This window comes from Pseudochaenichthys georgianus, chromosome 3 (assembly GCF_902827115.2).
Source record: "Pseudochaenichthys georgianus chromosome 3, fPseGeo1.2, whole genome shotgun sequence".
Taxonomy (NCBI): Eukaryota; Metazoa; Chordata; class Actinopteri; order Perciformes; family Channichthyidae; genus Pseudochaenichthys; species Pseudochaenichthys georgianus.
In genome coordinates, this window is record NC_047505.1 from 13,915,761 (window position 1) to 13,941,181 (window position 25,421).

The 25,421-nt window shown below is 41.1% G+C and overlaps 1 protein-coding gene across 1 annotated transcript in view; it reads left to right on the forward strand.

Annotated features, from left to right (window-relative positions):
* Positions 1 to 459: 459 nt before the first annotated feature.
* The window catches only part of rhpn2 (rhophilin, Rho GTPase binding protein 2), a 36,835-nt gene continuing 11,873 nt past the window's right edge, over positions 460 to 25,421 (forward strand). Inside the window, 10 exon segments of the mRNA XM_034112405.1 lie at positions 460 to 670; positions 9,742 to 9,857; positions 14,560 to 14,688; positions 22,099 to 22,175; positions 22,840 to 22,868; positions 22,870 to 22,917; positions 23,481 to 23,580; positions 23,583 to 23,604; positions 24,342 to 24,396; positions 24,398 to 24,509. Of these exon segments, the coding sequence (XP_033968296.1) occupies positions 605 to 670; positions 9,742 to 9,857; positions 14,560 to 14,688; positions 22,099 to 22,175; positions 22,840 to 22,868; positions 22,870 to 22,917; positions 23,481 to 23,580; positions 23,583 to 23,604; positions 24,342 to 24,396; positions 24,398 to 24,509 (754 nt within the window). The 5' untranslated portion in view covers positions 460 to 604.

Consider the following 25,421-nt stretch of genomic DNA (forward strand, 5'->3'; position numbering starts at 1 on the left):
CATGAACCTAAGTTAAAGTTAATTATTTTTCTGTAGCCTTATCTACGTTTTTATCTGAGTGAATTGGTAGTTGTCTTGCTTTTTACTTTTGAAATTACCATTCTAATTATAAGATTAAGTAAATAACATTACAGATTTTTACAAATCCAGTAGCCTTTACACCAATCTGTTTACTAGTATTAGGGCCAGCCGACTCAGCAGGTGGTGCGTGCAGCTCCTGTAAACCAGATTGAAATCTTGGTGACATGTATATTAATTGTGCATTAGTGAGAAACAAAGTGGAAGCAAACTGGTTCTTTTTATTTCTAACTGTTTTACCAGCGCCATGTTTTACGTATTCTGCCAGAGCGTTAGGTTAGCCTTAATTACATGAACGACACAGGTGCTGTCCGGTGAGTTTTGGGGGCTGTGAACGCACCACCCAGTCTGTCTCCTTTGGGCGGAGTTTCTGCTGGAGAAGTCTCCAGCCGGCGAAGCCGAGTGAGAGCAGACACACGTCGGAGGAGAGAGGACACCCACCTGTTGAACTACAGCCTTCTGCTTCAAATACACTTTAATTTTCTTGTTTTTCCTCGGAAAGTTTCGGAGTCAGAGAATCTTCAGGATGACGGACACTCTTTTACCAAATGGCATTAAAGACAGCGGGGGTGACGGCAGTTACTTCAAAAAGGTGAGTTTTGTGTCGAGTCACTTCACTTTGTAGCGTAATATAACCGTCTACGTCATGAAGGCTTCACTGACAGGGAGATGCCTCCGCACATGTTACAGTTTAAAATGTAAAACATGTCAATAATGCCATAAGCTTATTGTTTCTAACATGTTTACGATTTAACTAGAGCCATTACCATTTTATATGTTCAGCTACTATCTCAATGCATTGCTAGCATACACATGGAATCTAACAAAGCCCTCAAAACACAACTATAATGTTTTTTTTCTCACTGCCGTTAATAACGTTACTGGTCGCCAGTGGTGTAAAGTAACTAGCCTACGTACATTTACTCAAGTAGGCCTAATGTACGTAAGTACAATTCTGAGTTACTTGTACTTTACTTCTCTCTGTAAAGAGAGTTTTTCCATTTTATGTTACTTTTTACTTCTACTCCACAACAATTCAGGGGTAAATATTGTACTTTTACTCCACTACATTTACCCACTACCAGCTTGATAAACACATGAATACATCAATAATTACTATTTGGTACTTTAAGTATATTTAGATGACAATACTTTTGTACTTTTATTTGACTAACAGTTTGAATACTTGTAACAAAGTATTCATACACTTTGGTAATTTAACTTTTACTTAAGTAAATGGGTAGCCTACTTCTTCCGCCTCTGCTTGTCGTTGTGCTCTATACAAGTTATCCTACCTTTGTTATCACATTCTTTATACTTTGGGTTAGGAACTGACGAGAGCCGAAACCATGTTTTTACAATGTATTAAATACAATCAGTAATCTAAATTTAAATATAAATAAATATAAAATACCAAATGGACACAATTTAAAATAAAGTTGAAATGTAGTTGAGTATTTAGCACAATACTCCAGAAACTGATGTGTCACTCACCAGCAGCAGCAGAAACCTCAGCCCTGTCAGCTTCAAGTGTGCGTGTGCGCGCGCGTGTCCGAGAATAGCTATATCTCCTGCAGTTACTGATAGCCAGAAACTGAAAAGGCCAGTGACCAAACATCCCATAATTAGGTTGTCAAAGGTGTGAGGTTGACAGTTAGTAGGAGGCTCTTTTGATATGCTTGCCTGGTAAACTCAGGTCAGATTAGCCTCCTGCCCTTAGACAATCACAACAAACAGCTGTTGTGTTTTAAGGAAACACTGTAAGGCCACTAAAGCCCTTTTGAACTTTTTATTGATTAACCATATCTTACAGTTGCACACCTGGGAGGTGCTCTGGATAACAGCATCAGCTGAATGATTGCAATGTAAATGCCAGGTTATCTAAATTGATAGATCAGATAAGAGGAGAGTTTTCCCTGCCAGTGTTTGTGTTGAAGTTGACTCCTCATGTAAATAGGCTGACGACGAGCTATCATTATGTAAGTAATTACCATTTACTGAAAAGGGACCAGGAGGAACCTCTCTAACCAGTTTTCATGTTCCTTCAACTGTAACGTTTTCAGGAGTTGTAAATTGGTCTAGTCTGAGGCAATGAGAGAAGCACTTGGCATTGGTTGAGTGATAATCTGTTTTTACTGAGTTCCCAGTCTGCGGCCCATGTCTCATTCCTTCGTATTTGTACTAGTGTCCTCAACCGGAGTATTTTTACAGACAAGCTACACTGAAGAAAAATATAAATGCAACACTTTTGTTTTTGCTCCCATTTTTCATGAGATGAACTCAAAGATCTAAAACATTTTCTATATACACAAAATAACCATTTCTCTCAAATATTGTTCACAAATCTGAAAAAATCTGTGATAGTGAGCACTTCTCCTTTGCCGAGATAATCCATCCCACCTCACAGGTGTGGCATATCCAGATGCTGATTAGACAGCATGACTATTGCACAGGTGTGCCTTAGGCTGGCCACAATAAAAGGCCACTCTGAAATGTTCAGTTTTTCTTTATTGGGGGGGTCCGAAAACCAGTCAGTTTCTGGTGTGACCACCATTTGCCTCACGCAGTGCAACACATCTCCTTGGCATAGAGTTGATCAGGTTGTTGATTGTGGCCTGTGGAATGTTGGTCCACTCCTCTTCAATGGCTGTGCGAAGTTGCTGGATATTGGCAGGAACTGGAACACGCTGTCGTATACGCCGATCCAGAGAATCCTAAACATGCTCAATGGGTGACAGTCCGGTGAGTATGCTGGCCATGCAAGAACTGGGATGATTTCAGCCTCCAGGAATTGTGTACAGATCCTTGCAACATGGGGCCGTGCATTATCATGCGGCAACATGAGGTGATGGTCGTGGATGAATGGCACAACAATGGGCCTCAGGATCTCGCAACGGTATCTCTGTGCATTCACAATGCCATCAATAAAATGCACCTGTGTTCGTCGTCCATAACATACGCCTGCCCATACCATAACCCCACCACCACGGGCCACTCGATTCACAACATTGACATCAGAAAACCGCTCACCCACACGACGCCACACACGCTGTCTGCCATCTGCCCTGAACAGTGAAAACCGGGATTCATCCGTGAAGAGAACACCTCTCCAACGTGCGAGACGCCATCGAATGTGAGCATTTGCCCACTCAAGTCGGTTACGACGACGAACCGGAGTCAGGTCGAGACCCCGATGAGGACGACGAGCATGCAGATGAGCTTCCCTGAGACGGTTTCTGACAGTTTGTGCAGAAATTCTTTGGTTATGCAAACCGATTGTTGCAGCAGCTGTCCGAGTGGCTGGTCTCAGACGATCTTGGAGGTGAACATGCTGGATGTGGAGGTCCTGGGCTGGTGTGGTTACACATGGTCTGCGGTTGTGAGGCCGGTTGGATGTACTGCCAAATTCTCTGAAACGCCTTTGGAGACGGCTTATCGTAGAGAAATGAACATTCAATTCACGGGCAACAGCTCTGGTGGACATTCCTGCTGTCAGCATGCCAAGTGCACGCTCCATCAAAACTTGCGACATCTGTGGCATTGTGCTGTGTGATAAAACGGAACATTTTAGAGTGGCCTTTTATTGTGGCCAGCCTAAGGCACACCTGTGCAATAATCATCCTGTCTAATCAGCATCTTGATATGCCACACCTGTGAGGTGGGATGGATTATCTCGGCAAAGGAGAAGTGCTCACTATCACAGATTTTTTCAGATTTGTGAACAATATTTGAGAGAAATGGTTATTTTGTGTATATAGAAAATGTTTTAGATCTTTGAGTTCATCTCATGAAAAATGGGAGCAAAAACAAAGTGTTGCATTTATATTTTTGTTCAGTGTAGTTTAGATGGGCATCTGAATAGTGCCTTTGTGTCTTTCAATCCCCCGAATCCCCTTCTGAACGCTGTCTGGATTTAGGCTTTGTGCTGCACTTCCTGTGTCTATATACAGGTCAGTGGGAGCCAGGGCAGGGCACTGCCACAGGGCATGATGGGAGACGGCAGAGACTAATATCTCAATCACAAACTGTGCTACTGTAACGCACATTTTCCCCCTTTGTTCTCACTCTTAATACATTTCTCATTGTTGATCAGGCGTGGGGAACCTTTTTCTTCTCAAGGGCCATTTCAATTTTTACAACATCCTCCGAGGGCCGTACAAATGATTGACCTCAACCTCTGCTTAAAAAAACTAAAATCACAGCCCATTCATTTCGCCTTTCTTTTCTGCTGTGCAAAGAAAAAGCAACCTCTTAATCCAGATATCTTACCATGACTCGCGCATGCATGCACGTGCACGGTTATGGCATTTTTTTTAAAATGTTTAATTAATCTGGTGCACTTTGAGAGCAACATTAAGAGATCTATCAAACAGAACTGTATGCAGATTTACTTTTTCTTTATGGATATTTTACAAATCACTCCTTTTTAAACTATTACATTACATCTTGTTTATTAATAATAACTTTGTTTTACTGTCATATAGTATTTTATACCTGTTTACTTTATTCTCTTATTTTTTTTATAACTATAATGATCATATAAAGATGTGCCTTTACCTCACTGGTTGTAGAAAAAGCTTCTTATATTCGTTAGCATAGCTAGCTAACCAGATGCTAATAACAAGAAAGTTATTGACTGTATAATCAGTATGACAGATGAACAGATCGCCACTGGGCTCACAACTAAAGACATAGCCACGCAAAAACTGCGGCATGTGAACGGCTCTTTATGGGTACTGCAATTTCTGAAGTGGCGGAGCGGTGTTCCGGTGCTCTCCGTCAGAACTGCACCCCTGTCAGACCAGACATATACCACGTGATGACACGTTAGGCTCGTGTTTTGTTCAAGGACCCTGACCTTGTGTGTTTATAAATTACCTCAAGGGCCATATCAAAGGGTCTCGCGGACCGTATACGGAGGCTGGAGGTTCCCCACCCCTGCTCTAGAGTCTACTCTCATGTAGAAACAAGGCTTGCACGTCAGTTGAAATCACAAAGCAATGAGTTGGCATTTTGTCATATGAAAGAGATTTGCAATCTGGAAACTTTTTCTGTCCAATTTTAACCAACTTGGGCCAAAGACAATCTTTGCTCCCATTTTCTGTGCCCCACTTTCTCCTGGGTGAAAACGGGTTTAATCCTTTACAAGGCTGATGCTCTAGGGAGCTGTTGTGGTTCACGGCTGGCTTCCCAGTCATCTCCAGCAGGCTGAGGTCCGACTGCAGGATGGAAAGATGGCAGAACAAAAAGCCGATTCGGCATGATTCGTCTCCATATCCTCCTTGGCCAACAAGAGTATTGACATAGCATCTGTCCCGAGGCCGTCCTTGAGCCAGACCACAGACACAAATTGACAACATGTGTCCTGGTTCAGGAACCAGACAAGCTCTCTAAACTTGGAAACACTCAGTCATTCTCTTTGCAGGGTTGTATTAGAAAAAAGACAAAAAAACAGCTATAGGCATGGGAGGATATGAAAATGTCATGTCACGATTATCCTTGCTTAGATCATTGTTTTTCAAGATATTATCCCGATAATCTTGAAAACATGCCGTGAGCTATTTGAAAAGGCGCTAAAATGTACTAGAAATAATTAACCTTACATTGCAGGTTTTTAATGAACATTGGTAAATTAAAAACACAATCAAAGAAGTTTTGTTTGTGATCTGTGATAAAATCCTGTATCATCCCCAGAATCCTAGACTCAAATGTTGGGTCATTAAATTGACTGTATTTCACTAAATATTGAGATTCCTTTAATTGAAATCAATATAGCGCATTCCTTTTGGAGCATGGTGAAGTGCCTCCTCAGTTATTGGACTAGAGTGAATATTGAGATACTGTGCACATTCACTGTATGTTTATAGAGTGAACAAATCATTACAAGTCCGTAATGCTGCCAAGTGGTTGTGGGCTGTGTCCTCTGCTTGGCCGGTTGCCAGTCTTAATCACCAGTTGTATTATCCAAGTATCCCATGAACCATTGCTCTACATGTTCTTTAATAAGCCCCGGTTATGCAACAGCAGAATGATTGGCTGTTTGATGGATATGATAACAGACAGGACTGTCTTTGTGTTTTTCTGTAATTAAGTGTTTAGTATGCTAGAGACAGGCTTTACTGTTTGTTGCGAGTTGGTAGTGAGTGGTTCGATGAGCAAGGTGGAGGCATAGCCAGAGCTATTTATTCAATTCCATGTGCCACTTGAATGTAGAGCTCGATGTTGTCCTCTTACGAGAAACGATATTAATGGACAACATATTGTCCCAGAACATTTTTTGAATTGAAAAGAGTCTCAAAAACGACAACATGGTTTCATGTTGGCAAAAATGTTGGTTGTCATACCAATATTAAGGTCATGTGAATATATCGCACAATTACACAGATGTAAACCATTTCCAAATCAATCCAAAAGTCATAATATATATATCATCAGATTTCCAGAAGTAGAGGTGTAGTATCAAACCATCAGTTTTATGGACTACTATAACTGTAAGATTTAATAATGAAAGCATAGTGTTGGTATGTAGTACCAGGATCATTCCTTTGGAATGTATGAGTGGACGTTTTTATAGCGTGCCACTTATTTAAAAATAGAAACAAACTGCTATGGTTACTATCAACCACTAGCCTCTCTCTTGTTGTCTAACTCAAACATACACCTGGGTTTCTGATGTAATGATGACGTGACACAAACTCCAATAAGTCCACACCCTACTGTGATTCTAAGAATAGCTCCTGCATCTTGCAGCCTCGATACGTCTCTATTGTGAAACTAACAAGCCTCTCATTTGTGTAAATGGTTAATCATTACACTGGCAGGTCACTGAAGTGTTTGTACAGGAACACCCAAGTGAGTGGTTGTAGAGAAGAGGCTGAGTTTAAGACCCCATTTACACGGGAACGCATACGAAACGCAAACGAACCGAATACGATATCAAAAAAGTCTTCCGTTCACACGAGACCTCTTGAAAGCGCTGGAGACGCTGTAGTACATATGCCGGCCTGTAAGTGGCGCTGTACTTCCGCCACAAAATACACCAAAAGCCGTGAAGAAGACCCCCGTTTGCGGGGTCCGTTTCCGTTACGGCCTCGCGTGAACGAACGGGCTATACGAAAGAGAAAAGTAGCAGATACAACCGTTTGCGTTCTCGTGTAAACAGCATCTAATGTGACTCTTTTTGCAACCATTTTACCTAAAATGTTGACAAATGTACTTCAGAAGGACACCGTCACTGCTTACTCGTACCAGCAATTGTATTTGTTAAATATTATAGTGGCATTTTCTTCTTCAATCGACAGTAAGCAGTGTGAAAGCATACAGGAAACAAGGGTGGAGAGACGGGAAAGAAATGCAATACAAATGATCTGGATTCAAAAGTATAGGATGTTTCAGTTATGTGGAACACACTTTGTAACTCACAAATACAATAAGGGCATTCTACTATGAAATAGTAGATAATAAAGAATCCTGGAGTTTTTTTAATTGTTTTTTGTCGGCCAAGGTGCAGTGGAAAGAGGTGGGCTGTCAGTCTACACATCTCCCGTAGCAGACTATCTACATGCCTAATATCAATGGGGGGCTCGTTCCACAACGCTTGTTTTTGTTAAGGGGTATCTGGGACCCATTGGTATTGAGGGAATAGCGAGCGATTGGCTGATGCACGTGCTGGGGTGTAACATTAAACCATGTCCTGGATGTAGAATGGACCGGATCCGTTTACATCCAGGAGGCCAGTATCGGTGTCTTGGAGCGGATTCGGGCAGCCAGTGAAGGAGGCTAAAGGTGAATTGCTCCTTGAGATGGACATATGAGGAATTGCCATGTGATTGACTTTGTAGCTCTGTGTCATCTCTGCTCACAGGAATGTTGTTACCTGTATTTTTGTTGACTTCTGACGTTATCTACAAATTGAATCATGTACTGCTGACCTCATACTTAGTCAGAAAAATGAATTTGATGAAAATGAGTTGTGGACTGTAAACTAACTGGTTATTCTAAGCTAATAGGTTTCTGTGCTTCATGCTGGTTGTTTCCATTGTAATACATTGCAAACCGCACCTCTGCTGTGAGTCAGTCCGTATGAATGTCGAAGGCCACTTTATCTGTGCTGGTGAGTGACAGCCTGTTGACTTAGTGAGGCTGGGACACTTGTGTTTGGGACAAGGACACACAGTGCGGCAACATACACAGAGTGAGAGCACGTGTGTTTGATTGAACAAGGTGCAGCTTCTCCCACACCCAACTGGTCTTGATGGATAAACATTGACATCATTTAATTTTAATGGTGATGACAAGGGAATGTTTAAAGCAAATGCTGCCTCGTCATTTAGAGGAAATAGCTAATGGATGAATCTGGGTTAACATTTTTAGAACAAACCAGTGAAGATGGTCAGTTTTGGCCCTGACTAAACTCTCTGAACGAGGGTTCGACTTACATACACTTCAGTAACCTAGACTTAGGGAAGCAATATGGGGTTCAGGACACTTCTACATGTTGACTACAGGGACTGGGGATGTAACCAATGATCATTTTACACCTTGGAGCCACATCTGCTTCCTTAAAAGTATTTTTTGGTCAGTCACAAACCCAAAGATATTCACTTTAATAGTATATACATCTGAGAAAAGCAGGAAAACTCCATGCCTTCCATCTGTGCACACATTTATCTCGTGCCCTCATTGGTCATGTGTGCGTTCGTGTGTGTTGGAGGAGGGGCTCTGTAAGGAAGTGGCAGATTTTTTCCGGCTGTGTATTTTCAAATTCTATCGCACTCGAGCTGGTTTCTCCAAAATGACCTACCCCACCTTTAACAAAGAAGATAAACGTTTGGGAGAGACTTGGAATATTCAAATAAAGATACATACTGAGTTTGAGTGACTTGATTTATTTTATGTTATTAACCAAATGATTAGGGATGTCCCGATCACCTTTTTTTGCTTCCGATCATTTGATTTTGACAATCTGCCGATACCGATTTTTTTCCGATCTTTATGCAATGCATTAAGAGAAAAAAAAGGTAACTGATAACGGCTGGTCATCCAATGCGATGAATTGTTATTTTTTTTGCCTTTTCACTGTTCTGGGGCAGTTTCTCTTTCCTTTTAAATGTCTCCGCCTTGCAAACATTGCATCTGGCTGTTACACAGCCTTCACTTTCTAATTTAATAATACTTCCAAACTCCTGACATTTCTTTGTCCCGACTCCCGAGTCACCAGCTGAACGTAGCCTCTCGTTAGCTTACTGCTACTATTAGACACTGCGCCCACTCTGTTGCCAGATTTGAGAGAATAAGCAACCAGGTCTATGAAAACAAGCCCAAAAGAAGCAACACATACATGCTGTTGTGTAATTTTAAACCAAAACTAAGGCCTCAGGATGACTTTAAGACGTGAACATGGTCATTTTTGTTTTGTAACATTAAATAAAATAATACAAATATTTTATAAAAAAAAATCCCAATCCCCGATTTTTTTTCTTTTGATCGGCTCTGATCCCCGATCACGTGATCGGATCGGGACATCTCTACAAATGATGGTTGCAATTGGTCCTACTTCTTCTTGCAGTTTGCACATTTTTCCCGATGCCCATGTTTTTGAAAACGTATTCACCCAGGATTTGATCTCCTGCTGACCTGTGTTCCCTCTTCTCCTTGCCTCAGGGTTGCAACCCGTTTGCAGCGACCGGACGGAGCAAACTGCAGAACAGACGAGCGACTGTGAACCAGCAGATCATCAAACAGATGAGGATGAGGGCTGGAGCTGAGAACCTGCTGAAGTAAGACCTCAAATGATGACAGATAATACATGCACGTATCTGTATATCTGTGTCTGCTTATCTCTCACGCCATTCATCCGTTGTTATTTATTTAAACGCATTGCTAGTAGGTATTTGTGACCTCTAGTAAACTTCAGTGGGTCTGTTGATGTTGGGACACATTGGTTTGGTGTCCTTCTTTGTTCTGTCATGAATTCTTAAGATACTTCAAACGACACCGGGGACAGACGGCATTAGGCAACACCTCGAAGAAGAGCATTCCATGAACCATGAAAACACAGATCTGTGTTTTGTGGTTTAGGAAATCAGAATACTTGATTTATTCCTGGAGAAATTGGATTTTGTTTTGAGATTGAATACATTTCAGATAAAAATATGTATACAAATGTAAGAAGTTTAAAATAAGGATTTGTAATAAATTAAAATAAATATATTTATGTAAACAATTGATCTTAATGTTAAATGTCCAATTACGTGTAAATGAAATGGCATAACAATATTGTGAACAATGTTGCACTATAACATTTAACATTTATATCAACATAAATACAGTTTTGTAAAAGTATTCGTCAACATATTATTGATTATCTTCACAAAGGTGATGGTGAACTTAGTGGGTTATGATTGTTAACATCTTTCTGAGCATGGTTTGTGACATGGTGCTTATTGTACCAGCAGTGCACTGGTCTCAGACAAAATGCATGTCCCTTCCATAGGATTATAAAATAACAGAGACATTTCTCCTTCCTGCTGAAAAACCTGTTCCTGCAGGATAGAAGGACTGATTTGAGATCAGATTACTCAGCAGGTACAATGCAACAGAGACAAATGAGGACGTTTACTGTCCTCTCATACACCATGAAACTTTTTATTTTGGCTCTGGGGCTTCTCCTAAAAGAAAAAGCTATTTTGGTCAATGATGTTTTCTATATATTAACATACAACCTTGCCTAAAGGTAAAACACACTGGTTAGTATGATTGTAAACCTTAACCCTTAGCTCTGCTCCACCAGTCAAAAGTAATGTGCATGTTTGCACAGTTGCTCTTGACCAACAGTGCAGCGTGTACCTCTCTTACGGTTCTTGTTATTCTCACTCTTCAGGCCAATGCTTCAGATGAACTTTACAGAACAGAGGTGATTTCCATAAATACTTTGTCCTGTTAGTGTCATATTTAGACACGTGCAGTTTTTTCCCCAGTGTGCAATTGTAGACCAAGGTTTTGGTTTCCTCTGAAGAGCTGACATGTTGGTTATCATCACACATTTGTTTTGGTGTTATGTAAGGCTATCATATTTCAGGAGATCGTTCTTGGAGATTCAAAAAGATGTGTGCTAATGTGTGCTGTTGCCAGGCGCATCGGATAGCTGTGGGTTTTACATGTTTTTGTAAAATTAGATTATATGTTATATATTTTGGATTATTTTATTCACAGCAGCATGTAAACAATGCATTGCACATGAATTGCAAATAAATAAAATAAAAAATAACCCCCAGAATATGTGATAACAGCATAGAGCCTTTGCAAACCATCTACATGCACAAAAACCTATATAACACGGAAAAAAACAAAACAGAAAACCGTTATTTTCTAAAGGGGCTTCTATTGAAAAAAGGTGTCTTGTTGTGCCTTCACTGAGGCTTTAGTCTGAAAAAACAAAAGGTACCACAGTGCAATGAGCCTTACATTCTCCTGTAGATTCAGCTCTCTTTCCGTTTGTGTAAGTCTGGTGAGGGAGGATATGTCTGTGTGTGTGTGTGTGTGTGCGCGTGCGTGCATTAGGCCTGTCTAAGCCTACTGTCAGCCTCAGAAGCCCCCACATTCCTCCAGTACTTCACATGGTCTGCCCAGCCAAGGCCAGGGGCAAATGGACTGTGTATTTTTGTGAGTGTGTGTTTGTGCAAGTGTCCTCTCCAGCCCAGCTGCAGCCCAGAGAACAGACTGGGTGCATTTTTGAGTCGCAGGTATGCTCCTAGCTTTATTTTTTAAATCATATGCCAGACTGCAGTTTATATCCGTGATCTTCCATCTGGTTGTCATGGCGATCTCACCTGTTTGGACATCCACGTGTGTTGGATCCACCACATCGACAATTATCCAAATATTCCAGAACCTTTTCATGGAGCTTGTGCCAAGTATATGACAAAATAGCAGCGTAAATAGGTCGTATTAAAGAGTTTGTATTTATGGCCCATGTAACCCAACTCCTCATTGTTATCGTCAACCTTTTTTCTCGTTTTCTCTTTTTCTGCATTCCTTTCTCTATCAGCAACAGGTGGAGTCACTTTAGTCAAACCAGTTCTTCCCTTCTCTTCTATTTTTTTCCATTTCTCTTCTCTTCACCTCTTATCTTTCCTCACTTCTCTTAAAAGTGATAATGGAAGAGAGAAAAACACTGACAGGTTTACAACAACAGAAATGCAAAGTAAACACCCCTATGCAGTGCTTTAAAAGAGTAATTAAAGGTGGGGTAAGTCATTTTGGAGAAACCAGCTCCAGTGCGCTAGAATTTGAAAAAAAACAACCGGAAACAAGGTGCCACTTCCTTACAGAGCCCCTCCTCCAACACACACGAACGCGCACATGACCAATGAGGGCACGAGATAAGTTTGTGCACAGATGGAAGGCTGACAGGCAGGTAGGCCATCCAGTTACTTTAGCCGGGCCGGCTAAAATGATTGGTCGTGCTTTTTACAGTACTACGGCTTCCACAGATGACATTTTGTTATGCATTTACTGTCAAAGCACTTCATATATTCATTGCTATCGGGATGTTAAGAGCATTCCATGGAATATAACAAGAAGTGTTTCTGAAGTGAATTACATACCCCCACCTTTAAGTGATTTTAGTGTTGCACTTCTATTTAACAAAAACAGTGGCCAGGATTTTCTCACTTTGAGTCCCAATTACTGGTCAAGCTGTTTCCTGTTTTGTAACCCAACAGATGTTCACTGGTTACTGGTTAAGGTTTTTTTTAAACTTTAGAAAGCTACAGAAGACGGTATACAACTCTGTCCCCCAGGCTGCATAGCAAACCTCTCCAGGAGTAAACTGAACGTAAAGTCTAAAATAGGGGGAGTGCCCTTTAAAGCTTTAAATAATATAGGGTAATAATCTTGGTCAACGCCTATTACTATCAGATATTTTAGGCTTCGAGGACAAATACACAACTTACTATCAATCTGCCAGAAAAACTGCTTTTCCAGAAAAGAGGATGAGGGAACTTTGGTTAATACCACATTTGCTGGTTACTGTCCCATTCCCACGCTCTGTGGGATGATATTAGATATTAGATGAGATATTAATAACAGCCTCTGGGCTGGCGAACTGGCGAACTGGCCAAACTACAGCACATCCACCTCCTCCATCATGATGGATTCCCCAGGCCAGGCCTCCTCAAAAACCCTTCAGCGCGCCAACAGGAAGTGATGTCATTATGATCATAACATAAGAGTTTATGGAGAGAAAAACTACAGGCAGTAATTGAGAGCATTAATCAAGACCAAAGAGCGGCGCACCAGTTTTGAAGATCAAACTGTTGGATAGACTCCTGAAAAGTGTTAAGAAGACATGCTTCATTACACAGTATAATTACTAATATATTTTTAAGGCTTTTTCCCTGGGTTTCCCTTTCCTACAGTGTGTTTCTTTTAAGGTTTGTGTCCATGTAAACGGCTGCAAACAGTAAAACCCCAAAGTCCCCTTTTCCACATGTGTTACACATTTGATGAAGTTGTCACCTTGATAATGAAAAATAAAAGATTATTAATTTTTATTTAGCCTTCAAAGACTCTTGGTTAAACCATGCCATCTAATTTCTGCCCTTTTAAACTGAAATATGAACTTGACTTCAGCCTGCCAGTGGCTTCTTCACATCTCACCTTTGTTGTTAAGAGTCACTTCCTGTGTAATGACAGGGTAGAGAGAAAGATCAGGTGACAGTGACACATCTCCGGACAGGAGTTTGGGTTTTGTGCATGCACATATATTTAGCTAATGTCTCCCATTAGACACACCAGAGATTGGGTTAGGATTCCCTGTGAAACAGAGATAAGGATACTGTGAGAGCACTGAGCTGTGTGTGTGTTCACAAACTGACAATGCATTATAAAATCAGCTTTACAAACGATCCATTCCCTTTTTCTCTGATTGCTATGATTCACATAAACCCGTCACTTGACAACACACACAATCTTATCTCTGTTGTGCAGTGAGCCATTTCCCCTTGACACACACACTCACTCACTCACTCACTCACTCACTCACTCACTCACTCACTCACTCACTCACTCACTCACTCACTCACTCACTCACTCACTCACTCTTTTCATTAACTTATATTTTGAAGTGGTGCGTTTGCAGGAGTCTTTTCAAACTTAATGTCACAGTTCTCTTGATTTCACCATGGTAATACGCTGATTAAATACACACGGATTGCAGCTGTGAGTCACACTTCTTGATGGAGCTGTAGTGTGCTGGGGAGTAAATCAAGTGCACAGCAGGGCAAAGTGACGCACATCTGTGGTTAGGAATACCATGGGAAGCACAATGTTTTAATAATCAGCTGCAGGAAACTTTTGGCTATGTCAAAGTGGATAAAACAAGGCTGATCACTTCTGCTCTTTATTTTAAGTTTCATAACCAATTTTTTAATCCCAATTTTTCATATTCTGTCTTCCTCAAATCTCTCCCTTGTGCAGGGCTACATCTAACAACAAGGTCAAAGAGATGGTTCTGTTGGAGCTGAGCTACGTCAACTCCAACCTGCAGCTGCTGATGGGACAGCTGGAAGGACTCAACAGCTCGGTGGAGGTCTACCAGAACACCCAGTAAGTCAATTACTACTGATTCTACTAATGCCTCCGCCAGTGCAATAGAATAGAAAGTTAGCATTACAAGAGCTCCCTTGATAAAAGACAATGGGGTTTTTACAGTGAGTTTTGGAATATTGCAATACAATAGATCTGTAGCAAACACACACACACATGGTTGAAAGGTAAATGCAATCACCAGAACTGAAAAAGCATCACCACCGCTAAGCTAAAGGCTAATTAGTTTGGCGTGCTGAAGCAGTCTCATTTAGCCACTTGTTACCAATCACCTTTTTTAAAACACATAAATGCATCAGACATTCACCGTGTTTATTGACATATTTTATGTCATAGAACAAAACTGGAAAATCTCATAAGCTTGTGTTTACCACAGACTTTATTTCAGGCCTTCAAGAAAAAGTAATACAAAAAAACACTGACAAGGAAAGAAAATGCTCATTTGTGGTTGTAAGGTCATTCCTGCTCCTCTATAGATGAACTACTTTGTTACAAGCAATATTAATAAAAGTTGTATAGGCGTAGCAGCACAGAAGTTTCTACACATGCCAAACAGGATCTCATAAGGGAATTGATGAAATGGAGTTTTAAAGCAACCATAAAATAAGCTCTCTTGAGGCTGCAACTCATTGTGCAGGTTTGTTTGTTACCCACACAGCTATTTCAAACTTTCCTCATCAACTCAAATGCTGCGCTTTTGTAGTCAGTAGCAATGCATCCGCAGGCATTTTTTCCGATTAATTAAAGGTTAACTTTAATGCCAACTGCCTGTCATGAGGCTATGGAAGGAATTGCGTGTTAAAATGCAGCCAGAGCTTTCCAGTTTAGAAACAAACGACCCTGGCCTGAATCTTGAGCTGATTTTAATTTACTAAACTCTCAAAAAAGGACTGTTCAAGTCATGCAAAGTCCTTCATCTGGAAACCTAAACCTCAAACCTCTGAGGTTTAGATTACAAACACAGACACAGTTTTGATTGGCAGCCAACAAGAGAGTGATCTGGCTCTGATGCCATGTGGTTAAGTCATCATGCACTCTTGGAGATGAAAGAGGCATGATGACAGAGGAGACGACAAAATGGGCGTATGGAGGAAGAGCGCGACACAAAGAAAAACACCAAGACAAAGTGGAAGAGTTTGTTGTTGGGGAACTGGACCGGCTGGTTTCTGAGAGACAATGCAACAAGGAAGCTAGGAACTGAACTTGTATGCAAACTAAGATTAGCATAGAGTTCAAAGCTGCGCTCTCTGTGTGTGTGTGTGTGTGTGTGTGTGTGTGTGTGTGTGTGTGTGTGTGTGTGTGTGTGTGTGTGTGTGTGTGTGTGTGTGTGTGTGTGTGTGTGTGTGTGTGTGTGTGTGTGTGTGTGTGTGTGTGTGTGTTGTGTGTGGTGTGTGTGTGTGTGTGTGTGTGTGTGTGTGTGTGTGTGTGTGTGTGTGTGTGTGTGTGTGTGTGTGTGTGTGTGTGTGTGTGTGTGTGTGGACTTTATGACAGTGATTTGGAAATCTAAAGGTCTATTGAAGTGTTGACAGATATCTGAAGATTGGCGCCTGTCTGTGCTGTAATTAACGTCCAACCCACTGACTGACACTGAGCTTTAAAGCTCACTTTGGTGCTTTGTAAATAAAAGCACTCGGTTGACAGAAAGCTAGCACTTCAGTGGCTTTGTCTCGATTTGAGAAACGACAATATGATAAACTCTAGGCCAAATACAAGTTTTCCATTCGCTACATATCAAATGTTTTAGTGTGAAGCGTAATCATTAAAGGTGATCAAATATGGTATCGGCTTCTTTTCATATAAACAAACATAATGTCAAAAAAACTCACTTTACATTATCCTTCTTATTACATGGTAAAGACACAAATCAAATAAGGTTAGATGCAGAAATAACTGTCCAATATCGTAATTGACCAATCAAGTATTAAACGTAACCCTTTGATAAGACCCTTTTAAAAATAAATAATCTAAAGATAGTGTTATTCTTGCTGATTTAACAAAGCTATGATTGAAGCATGTCTGCGGACAGGCGGCTTTTTAATAAAAACACTTAAGACCTCAATGAACCATCTGCCAACACACAAGCACGCACGCACGCACGCACACACACACACACACACACGAGAATGCATACACATACGATACACACACACTTCGGTAGAGGATGCCAGGTTGCCCATGACAACAAATCACAACAAAATGAAGAGAAAGGTAGGGAGATGGTTGAGGATTGTGAGAGATGGGGTGTTGTATGGTGGTAACTGTGGTAACCTGTTAGAGGGTCATTGAAAGAAAACGTGTGAGTGATTTTTCATTCCAAAAACATTTAATGAGCTCCAGACCTAGTTAGGGGTTTCTTGTTAAAACACTCACTTTCCTTGGCACACCCCGTTTGCTTCTCCCTGATTCCATTATGTGGTATTATTTTAAATACAAACAATATCATTAATGGTACTAAAAAAACAACATTCACTTAAATAAAACAGAAAACTATTATCAGTCAACAATTAGACACCAAAATATGTCTAAATAAATGTATTTAGTCCTGACAAAAAAACAAAAACAACCTCCTACAAAACAACCTCCTACAAAACCCCATAGAATAGACTATTAGTTTAAAAAAATATATACATTAAAATCTTTCAAATTCAACAGCTACAGCTTGGTACAATCATTAGGCCTTGTTCTCCGTCACATGGGATGAGAGCATCTCAAGTGTGGGAACACTCAGCCTTCTTGCCAGGCTCTCAGAGAAACACCTGCTCCCTCCACAGACAATAAGCCTTCTGGGAAACTACCGTCATCTGTCCAACATTGTGTGTCCGAAAATGAGTGTTCACACCACCAGATTGACAAAAAGGTCATACATACTGGTGTACAGGTAACACAGGAATATTGGATATGTTGAGAAAGTGTTTTTCAGTGGGATGTCCACAATGGAGAGTTAGCCTCCTCCTACCAGCCTGAAATACAACCTCAGTGTCAAGCACGGAAACAAAAAACTTCTCCTCGCCTTTCTACCCTTTTCTCACCGCCTTCCTCTGTGGTTATTTCTCACTCAAACCAGATTCAGCTGGTTTTGGCATGGGGTAATGCATAACAGAAAGTACATCAATTACTGGTGCAGTACATGCTGTACATAATGTTAGTGACCTCCTTGAACCACCCCATTAGAAAAATAGCAGTAACTCACTGTATTCTGGACATCTTATCACTAACACTGTTGAACATTTTGCCTTCTAATATAAATGTATGAGATATTCCTTAAGTGTCACTCATAGTACCCACATGTTTCCTGCGTGTACTAGGATTTGTGTTTGTTCAATTCGTCTTTGTAATGTAATGTTGGACAGCTAACTGAGATGACTATCCCGCTGCAGTGGAAATGTCATTTCCACTGTATTTCTTTTAAATGTTATTAAGCCCTTTTTATCTTTGATTTTAGCGTGTTTTATTTTAATATATTTTTGTATTTATTTTCTGTAACTTTTTTTACTTTATGTGTAATGTAAAAATGACTAGGCTGTTTTGTCTGTTGTTAAACATGGAAATACAGATGTTTAAACAAATAACAATAGTATGTTCAATGCCAGGATTACCATTTGGTTTACAGACGAAGCCGGTTTAACTTTATTTAAAAGAAAAAAAATGTATTTGTTAACTTTTTTTTTATGTTTTTGGTTGTCTTTTATTTTAATGTAACATATAAATAACAACAATATGTACAGTGCAAGGATCACACCAGCAGCAGCAGCAGCTTTGTTACCTGTGAAAGTCTACACTTAAGTTAAATCTTCATAGAGGGGGAAGTCCAGATTAGGCAGATGGTGCTGTAGGAGGATTTCAAAAAGGTGAATGGGGCCCCTATGTCTCCGAGTAGCGTTAAGCCTCACATCGCTCTGTTTATAAATCATTGGCCCTGCTTTACTAACACAAACAACTCTTTCCTCTCTTCTTCGCCAGAGCAGGCGGTTAACCTTTCATTACTTGAACCCACTAAAAAGTCAACAGAGGGTGCCATAAAACAGCGGGTTCACCTTCCCCTTCTGATCTCAGCTGTAATGCTTTCTGGTCGTATGAAGCTGGAAGTCTTTGCTCCTGACAGATGGAAAGCAGGTTCAGCTCGTTATCAGAGCTGAGGAAATATAACCTGCTGCGCATCAGACCGAGTCTATGAAAAAACACAAATCCCTCCCCCTGCTTTAAGCAGGAAAATGAGGTGTTACAAAATAAACTGCTCTTTTTAAAAACCAGCTTGGGTTGCATCTGAATTCACGAGGCATTTTGTTACTCGAAACCGACTTCCAATGAGGGCAGGAAGCACGTCCAGCACCATGATGCAGTGTGACCCAAACTGTTGTAATCAGGGTTCTTTCCATCAAAACATTTTGTGCAGCCTTTCTCATTGCACAAGATGTCAAAACCGCAAAGTTGAAAAAACTAATCCTCACACTCATTCATCACTTGATGATAAGCAGGCATTCCACTGGCGCTCTGGCTCTGTGGATCCCTGAAACCCTCATTCATCAGTAACAGTGACGGAGCCAGATAGAGGCTGCAGTGTAATCCATTAGTACTTGGAGATGAGATCACTGCGGGCTTCTCTCTGGTTTGGCCGTGGGGGATGAGGGTATCTGTTCTGCAGGGAATCTGAAATGTTTAAAAGCCTCTCTCAAGATCACTACACACACACACAAACACACACACACACACACACACACACACACACACACACACCACACACACACACGACACACACACACACAACACACACACATCACACACACACCTTCTCACCATTGTAACAAGTGCCAGTGTGCAAGACAGGAACAGTTGACCATTGCCATAATTCTTTACTAAATCTCAAAAGTATGCTGAGTCATACAGTCAGCATATACATATTGTAAACATCATTTTGTTTTGTTTCACATTAAACTGACGATTTAGGCCTATAGCTATCCATTCGACAACCTGGGCTCTTTCACTCAGTAGACACAGGTATAAAAAGGTTGCATCATTTGGGAAGTGTGCTTATTTGATTTCCTTGCTTGTATTAACATAAGAAAAGATGTATACACTTAATATGTCGCCAACTAAATATTGAGCTCGAGCCGAGACACTGTTGGCTTAGCATGAAAACTGGAAGCAGTTGGGGAAAACGATATGTTTGGTTAGCAACACATACTTGGTAGTATGATTGCATTCATTCAAGTCTACTAATTTAAGAAGAAGATTATTTGTATATTTAAATCCAGTTAAACATATTAATGAGTGATCATTTCACACCATTCCCCCTTCGCTATATGGTGTATTAGATCAGGCAACCAGTTTTAAGAGCGGAGAGTTTCGTCTCTCCAACGTAATCTCAGATGATAGACACGGCAAATGATTCTTTCCACACTATCTCACTGTGTAGCACAGTGAACGCAGCGTCCTGTGGTGCTGATATCTTTATCTTTTCTTGTGTCATCACTTTGGCTGTTCAGATAGTCAATGGCGCATTTCCACTGCAGCGGGTAGCCCCGTTTAAGCGTCCTTAATTGTCCTCAAGCGACCAGGCCAGTTTTTGGTGGCCTTTCTATATAGCGCAGCGCCGGCTAGCGGGTACTTTTTCCCCTCTTTTTCCGGCCCCATAAAAATCGTGGTTCTATCAGGCCAGGCCAGGGCTGAACTAGTGACGTCAACACTCTCGACTGCTGATTGGTCAAAGAGAATCGTCACAAGATCGCCGCGCGAGATCATCCTAGCGTCGCATATATATATCTAGAAGCAAGCTTGCAGCATTTTTTATACGCCGCATTTTTGTAAACGGAGGAGCTACAAAAATGGTAACGTCAAAGAGAAGCACACCGTGGTCGACCGAGGAGGTGGCGACGTTCCTACATCTCATTGGTGATGATAAAATCCAGCGGGAGCTTGACTGAACAACTCGAAATGTGAAGCCGATCGCCCCGCCTACACTGCGTTGCTACCCCAGGTCCTAAACTGTAAAACTGTCATAAAGTAACGGTAACTGAGTTACGGAGCGTCCACACGACAGCTTCAAAAAAAGCTTGGAGCTGGGCGTGTCTGGAGCTTGGGGATTTTATTCGAGCAACGTGACCAACAACCAATCACATGAATCTCCCACCCCCGACATACAAAGCAAAAAACCCCGGGGATTTTATGCGAGCAATATATATATATATATATATATAAACTCCCCAAACAGGCGAAAACCTACCAGTTTCACCCACTGTCTCTGCCACCTCCCTCCATGGCTGTTTCTTCCGGTTTGTATCCCGGTAGGTGAAGAGGGTCTGGTCATACAAAACCGGGTGATTTGCTACGGCGATAGTTAGTTTCTCCTCCATCTTCTTTTGAAATATAGAAATGAACGGCGGGATATCTCTCCCAGCTTAGACGCGGTTTGATTGGCTACGGCTTGAGCTGTCAGATTTTCAGAAACGGGATTTGATTGGCTGGCGCTGGCTACTCCGGCGGAGACGGACCGCTATGCTACCCACAATTCAGTTCAGCGAAAAAGCGAGGCAACGTGACGTCACCCCATTCAAAGTGAATGGGCAGATTGAAGCTGTCGACGCTGTAGTGTGGACAGGCCGTAATGGAAATGCGCCACGGCCTCGGACGGCCAGCGAGGCAGCCCGAGGCCTGAGCGAGGACGCTTAGGGACGCTTAAACAGGGCTATCCCGCTGCAGTGGAAATGACATTTAAAAGAAATACAGTACACAGTGGTTTATATTAATTGTTAAGGATTGAAAATATAACATTGTTATAAAAGTCAATAAGCTTGGTCATTGCATTGGTTGCTGAAATGAGTCGTCCTTTTAATGGTTCAATTCAAAGTTTAAACATCATTATAAAAAGGCGTCTATATATTCTCATAGATCCGGGCCACGCTTTAATATGCAAGATATCCTTTCCGATGTAAGACTTGATGAACATCCGTCCTAACCAATGAGACAGTGAGCCTTTTCAATGCTTTACAGGAAACTGAGGATTATAAAATGTATGCTAATTTGTACTATGTTCCTGCTTCCTGGGATATAAACCCACAGAAGAAGTTGAACTTCTAGTCTGTCGTGACTTTCCTAACGATGCTTGGTATGTTGTCAAAGGGAGTTTCTTGTTTCATATCTCGTACCACACCTTGGAGTCCGCTTTTCTTCAATGCTAACCTATGAATGCTTTCAGTTTGGCATACATTATACTCACTTTAAGATACATACTGTCCTTTGTTTCAAGTCCTGCTGTATCATGTGTTGTCAGCAGTTATTGTCTTTGTTGCCAGCATTTAATATAATATATGTAATTTGTGATTTGTTCAATTACTCTTGGCAATAATAAATAAGGTAACCACAGTTTTAAATCGAGCATTAGATAACTCTGTATTTCTATCTTTCTGTTTACAGGGAAACCGCCAACATCCCCCTCATTGCTCTAGGTCTGAAGGAGACGAAAGACATCGACTTCTCCACTTTCTTCAAGGTACAGAATAAGCACCCTTTTATTACAGTACATGTATATACATAGTTAACAAGCATACTTGTGTCTAATGCAGGCATTTCATGATCATTGCAATGACTTTTGGAGAAAAGAGACAGAATAATGCTGCTAAACTGTTACATCATCTTTTAAGGGTATCTAACATAACACACTAACTTGTCAATAAAACCAATATATGCAGATAAGATAATGCAAACTGCTCATGTGCATGCAACATGTTGTTAGGCAGTGTTTTCAATAAGGATTTAGATACTGTAAATTGAAGTATTTGGGTCACACTGTCTGCGCCCTGTACTTATGCTTTGAAAATATTCAATTTAATTATCCGACTATAAAAAGATCAGTCTTGTTTACCTTGGTGAGTCAGCGGTTATTAAGACTAGAAGAGTTCTCATAAAGCTATGTCCCATGGCGTGGAAGCACTCTCATAAATGTCTTGATTGGAAATGTGCATCCTGTTCTGGTTATGTGGGCAGGCTTTGTGACGTGTTGACTATAATCACGCACCAGTCTGACTTCTACCTCTGATGAATGGTAGCTCTCACCATGTTACAGAGTGTCCAACTATTGAGCTCAAGAGCACTTCCCCCAAAACTGGCCATAAACAAGTGAATGGAGATGTTAAGCGTGTTTGTGTTCTGACAGGAACTTCATCTTGGAGCACTACAGTGAAGATGGGAAATGTTTTTGAAGATGAGATTGCTGAACTGATGGACCTGCGACAGGTAGCGCCCCCATACCGTCTGATCTTGATGTTATGTGTTTATCAATTTCTCTATTATTCTATAACCATACGTTAGCTTTTAACTCCTGCTGATGCTTGTACGCTTCAGCTATGAATAAGCAGTTGTTAACATGTGGGATATATCCTGCTGAACAAAATGTGTGTGAATGAAATTATTTTCTGCAATATTCCAAAACCCAATGGAAAAATCCCATTAGCTTTTTGTTGGCTTTGCCTCAGAAGCTCCAGCAAACAAATGTGAGGTGGACATCTAGTTTTTTACGATATCGATCACTGGGATTTCTGAGAAAGTCTTTCTAACATTTAGATTAAAGATGAAGCTAGCTTATTTGTTAATGTACCATGTCCATGTTAAATCATCACGTTTTAATAAAACCATCAGTGGATAAGAGCAAAGCTATCATTGCTAGATAACACGTGATCAAATAAGTGATCAGTACTGAACGATGAAACTCATCTTTAAATATGTTCCCCTCCAACAACCGGTCTGTGAAGAAGTGTGTCATTGTTGCAGACTGTATAAGAGATCTTTCTCTGTCCTAGGCTTGCAGAACGCCAAGGTCGAGACGAGCCCGGGGTGGAACTGATGGCAAAATACTCGGTCACCTGCCTCTGATGGAGAGCCGCTTCTTCTCCCCAAGCCGCCGACTGGCATCTTCTTCACCTGGTACGAAGATAAAAGATGAAGGCAGCCGTCCTGCTCTTTAACCTACTGTAGCAGCTCTGAGCCCCTACACCAGGGTTTCCTAGAGCCTTTGAGCTTAAACAGCAAAGACTAAGTCATGTTACTTCCGTAAATCCACGGATCAACTAGTAGATCTCTGCCAAGAGACACCACACTGTGCGGTGACCCATAGGAGAGATAAACACTAAGGTTCATCCCATCTTTCTGATTTGATGATGTCTTCTCACTGAATGCGTTGCAAGCAGAAGGGAAACGCTGTTAAAGAGAGGAATTTGCAATTGGCAAATAATATGTTTAAATCTTTATACTGAACAGAAGAATTTAAATAATGCTTTTAAGGTTATCAGATTAGTACAAATCTTATCAAGCAGTTTCATTATCCTCATTTGGAGGATATTTGATGACGTCCAGCGCTGTCTGAAGAGCATCTGACCCCCTACTGACTTCAGGCTCTTCATTCATTCAGCAGAGATAAAGTAGAGGGGAAGATTAGCTTAAAGGCTTAACCTCTCAGAGCCTTTAGATGATTTTACAAGACATTGTGGCCAACAAGATTTTATTCCTGCTATATAAACCTGTTTCGTTCCTCCAGAGAGTTCCCAATATCTTAGTTGGTATTTTTAAGTAGCTGTTTTTTATACTTTTGTCTTCAATTTAACATCAATTTCATTCTCTTGATTCCTGCTTTACAAAATGTAAATATATGCTTTTTCCTTCAGGTACGACTCCTTCCAGGAGTGCCGGGTGTGCCAGCAGAACCTGTCCCTGGAGAGAGGCCAGTATCCTCTTCAACATGGCCGCCCTCTACTCTCAGATCGGTACCCGCAGCGACCGACAGACGATAGCAGGCCTGGAGGAGGCCATCTCTTCCTTTCAGAAAGCCGCAGGTAGGAAGAGGTCGGGTCATTACAAGGGGCCTATTGTGCTTTTGGGGTTTCCTATTCCTGTAATGTGTTTATATATATATATATATATATATATATATATATATGTACGGGTTTGTACATGTTAATGGACTGCAAAGGTTCAGATCCCAAAGTTCCCTCCAGAGGTAGTTTCCTCCCACACTGCCCCTGACTGAACGCCTCCACTCCTTTGTTTACTTCTGACTCCGCTATGCCACACTGTAACATGTGAACAGTAAAGGACACACAATAGAAACATTAGCCTTAACCTTAGCATAATAGGGCACCATTAACTGAACCTGTTAACAGACGAGCACCTATTCTACATCATTGGGAATGAAAGACAGGAAACATGGATAATAAACCGTTACATGCACACTATTCTCTCACTAGCCTTTAACATTGTACATGCAATCACCCCACAAATAACCAGTTTTATGGTTTACAAACTTTACATAAAATAAGACGTTGAATATCCCGTTGCATAGATTTCCGAAGGACCTTAACATAATATGCAACGCACTGTTCAACATAAAATAGAGTCAGTGGTTCAAACACAAGCCCCATTTTCAGAGTACGTGCCAGCCTCCACCCTTTGACTCGCGCTCCGTGACGGGCTCTCGATGCTTCTCTGGCTTCCTGTCAGTGGCTGAGCTCCAGAGAAGCACCCAGGGCATGAACTGGTTCATAGCATGAACGAGTCTTGATAGAATTATGACTTGGCCAGTTTGAGGAGTATAATTACAGCTCTGAACGGGCTGCTTTGATGGGCTATAATTTAGGCTTGTACGAAGTCAAAACTATTTTGTTGTTATGAGGAACATTGTCACCCAAATGGAGGTGATACTGTCGGCAGGATCGCTGTCTGTAGAAGGCTGCTGCAGTGCCCTTTAG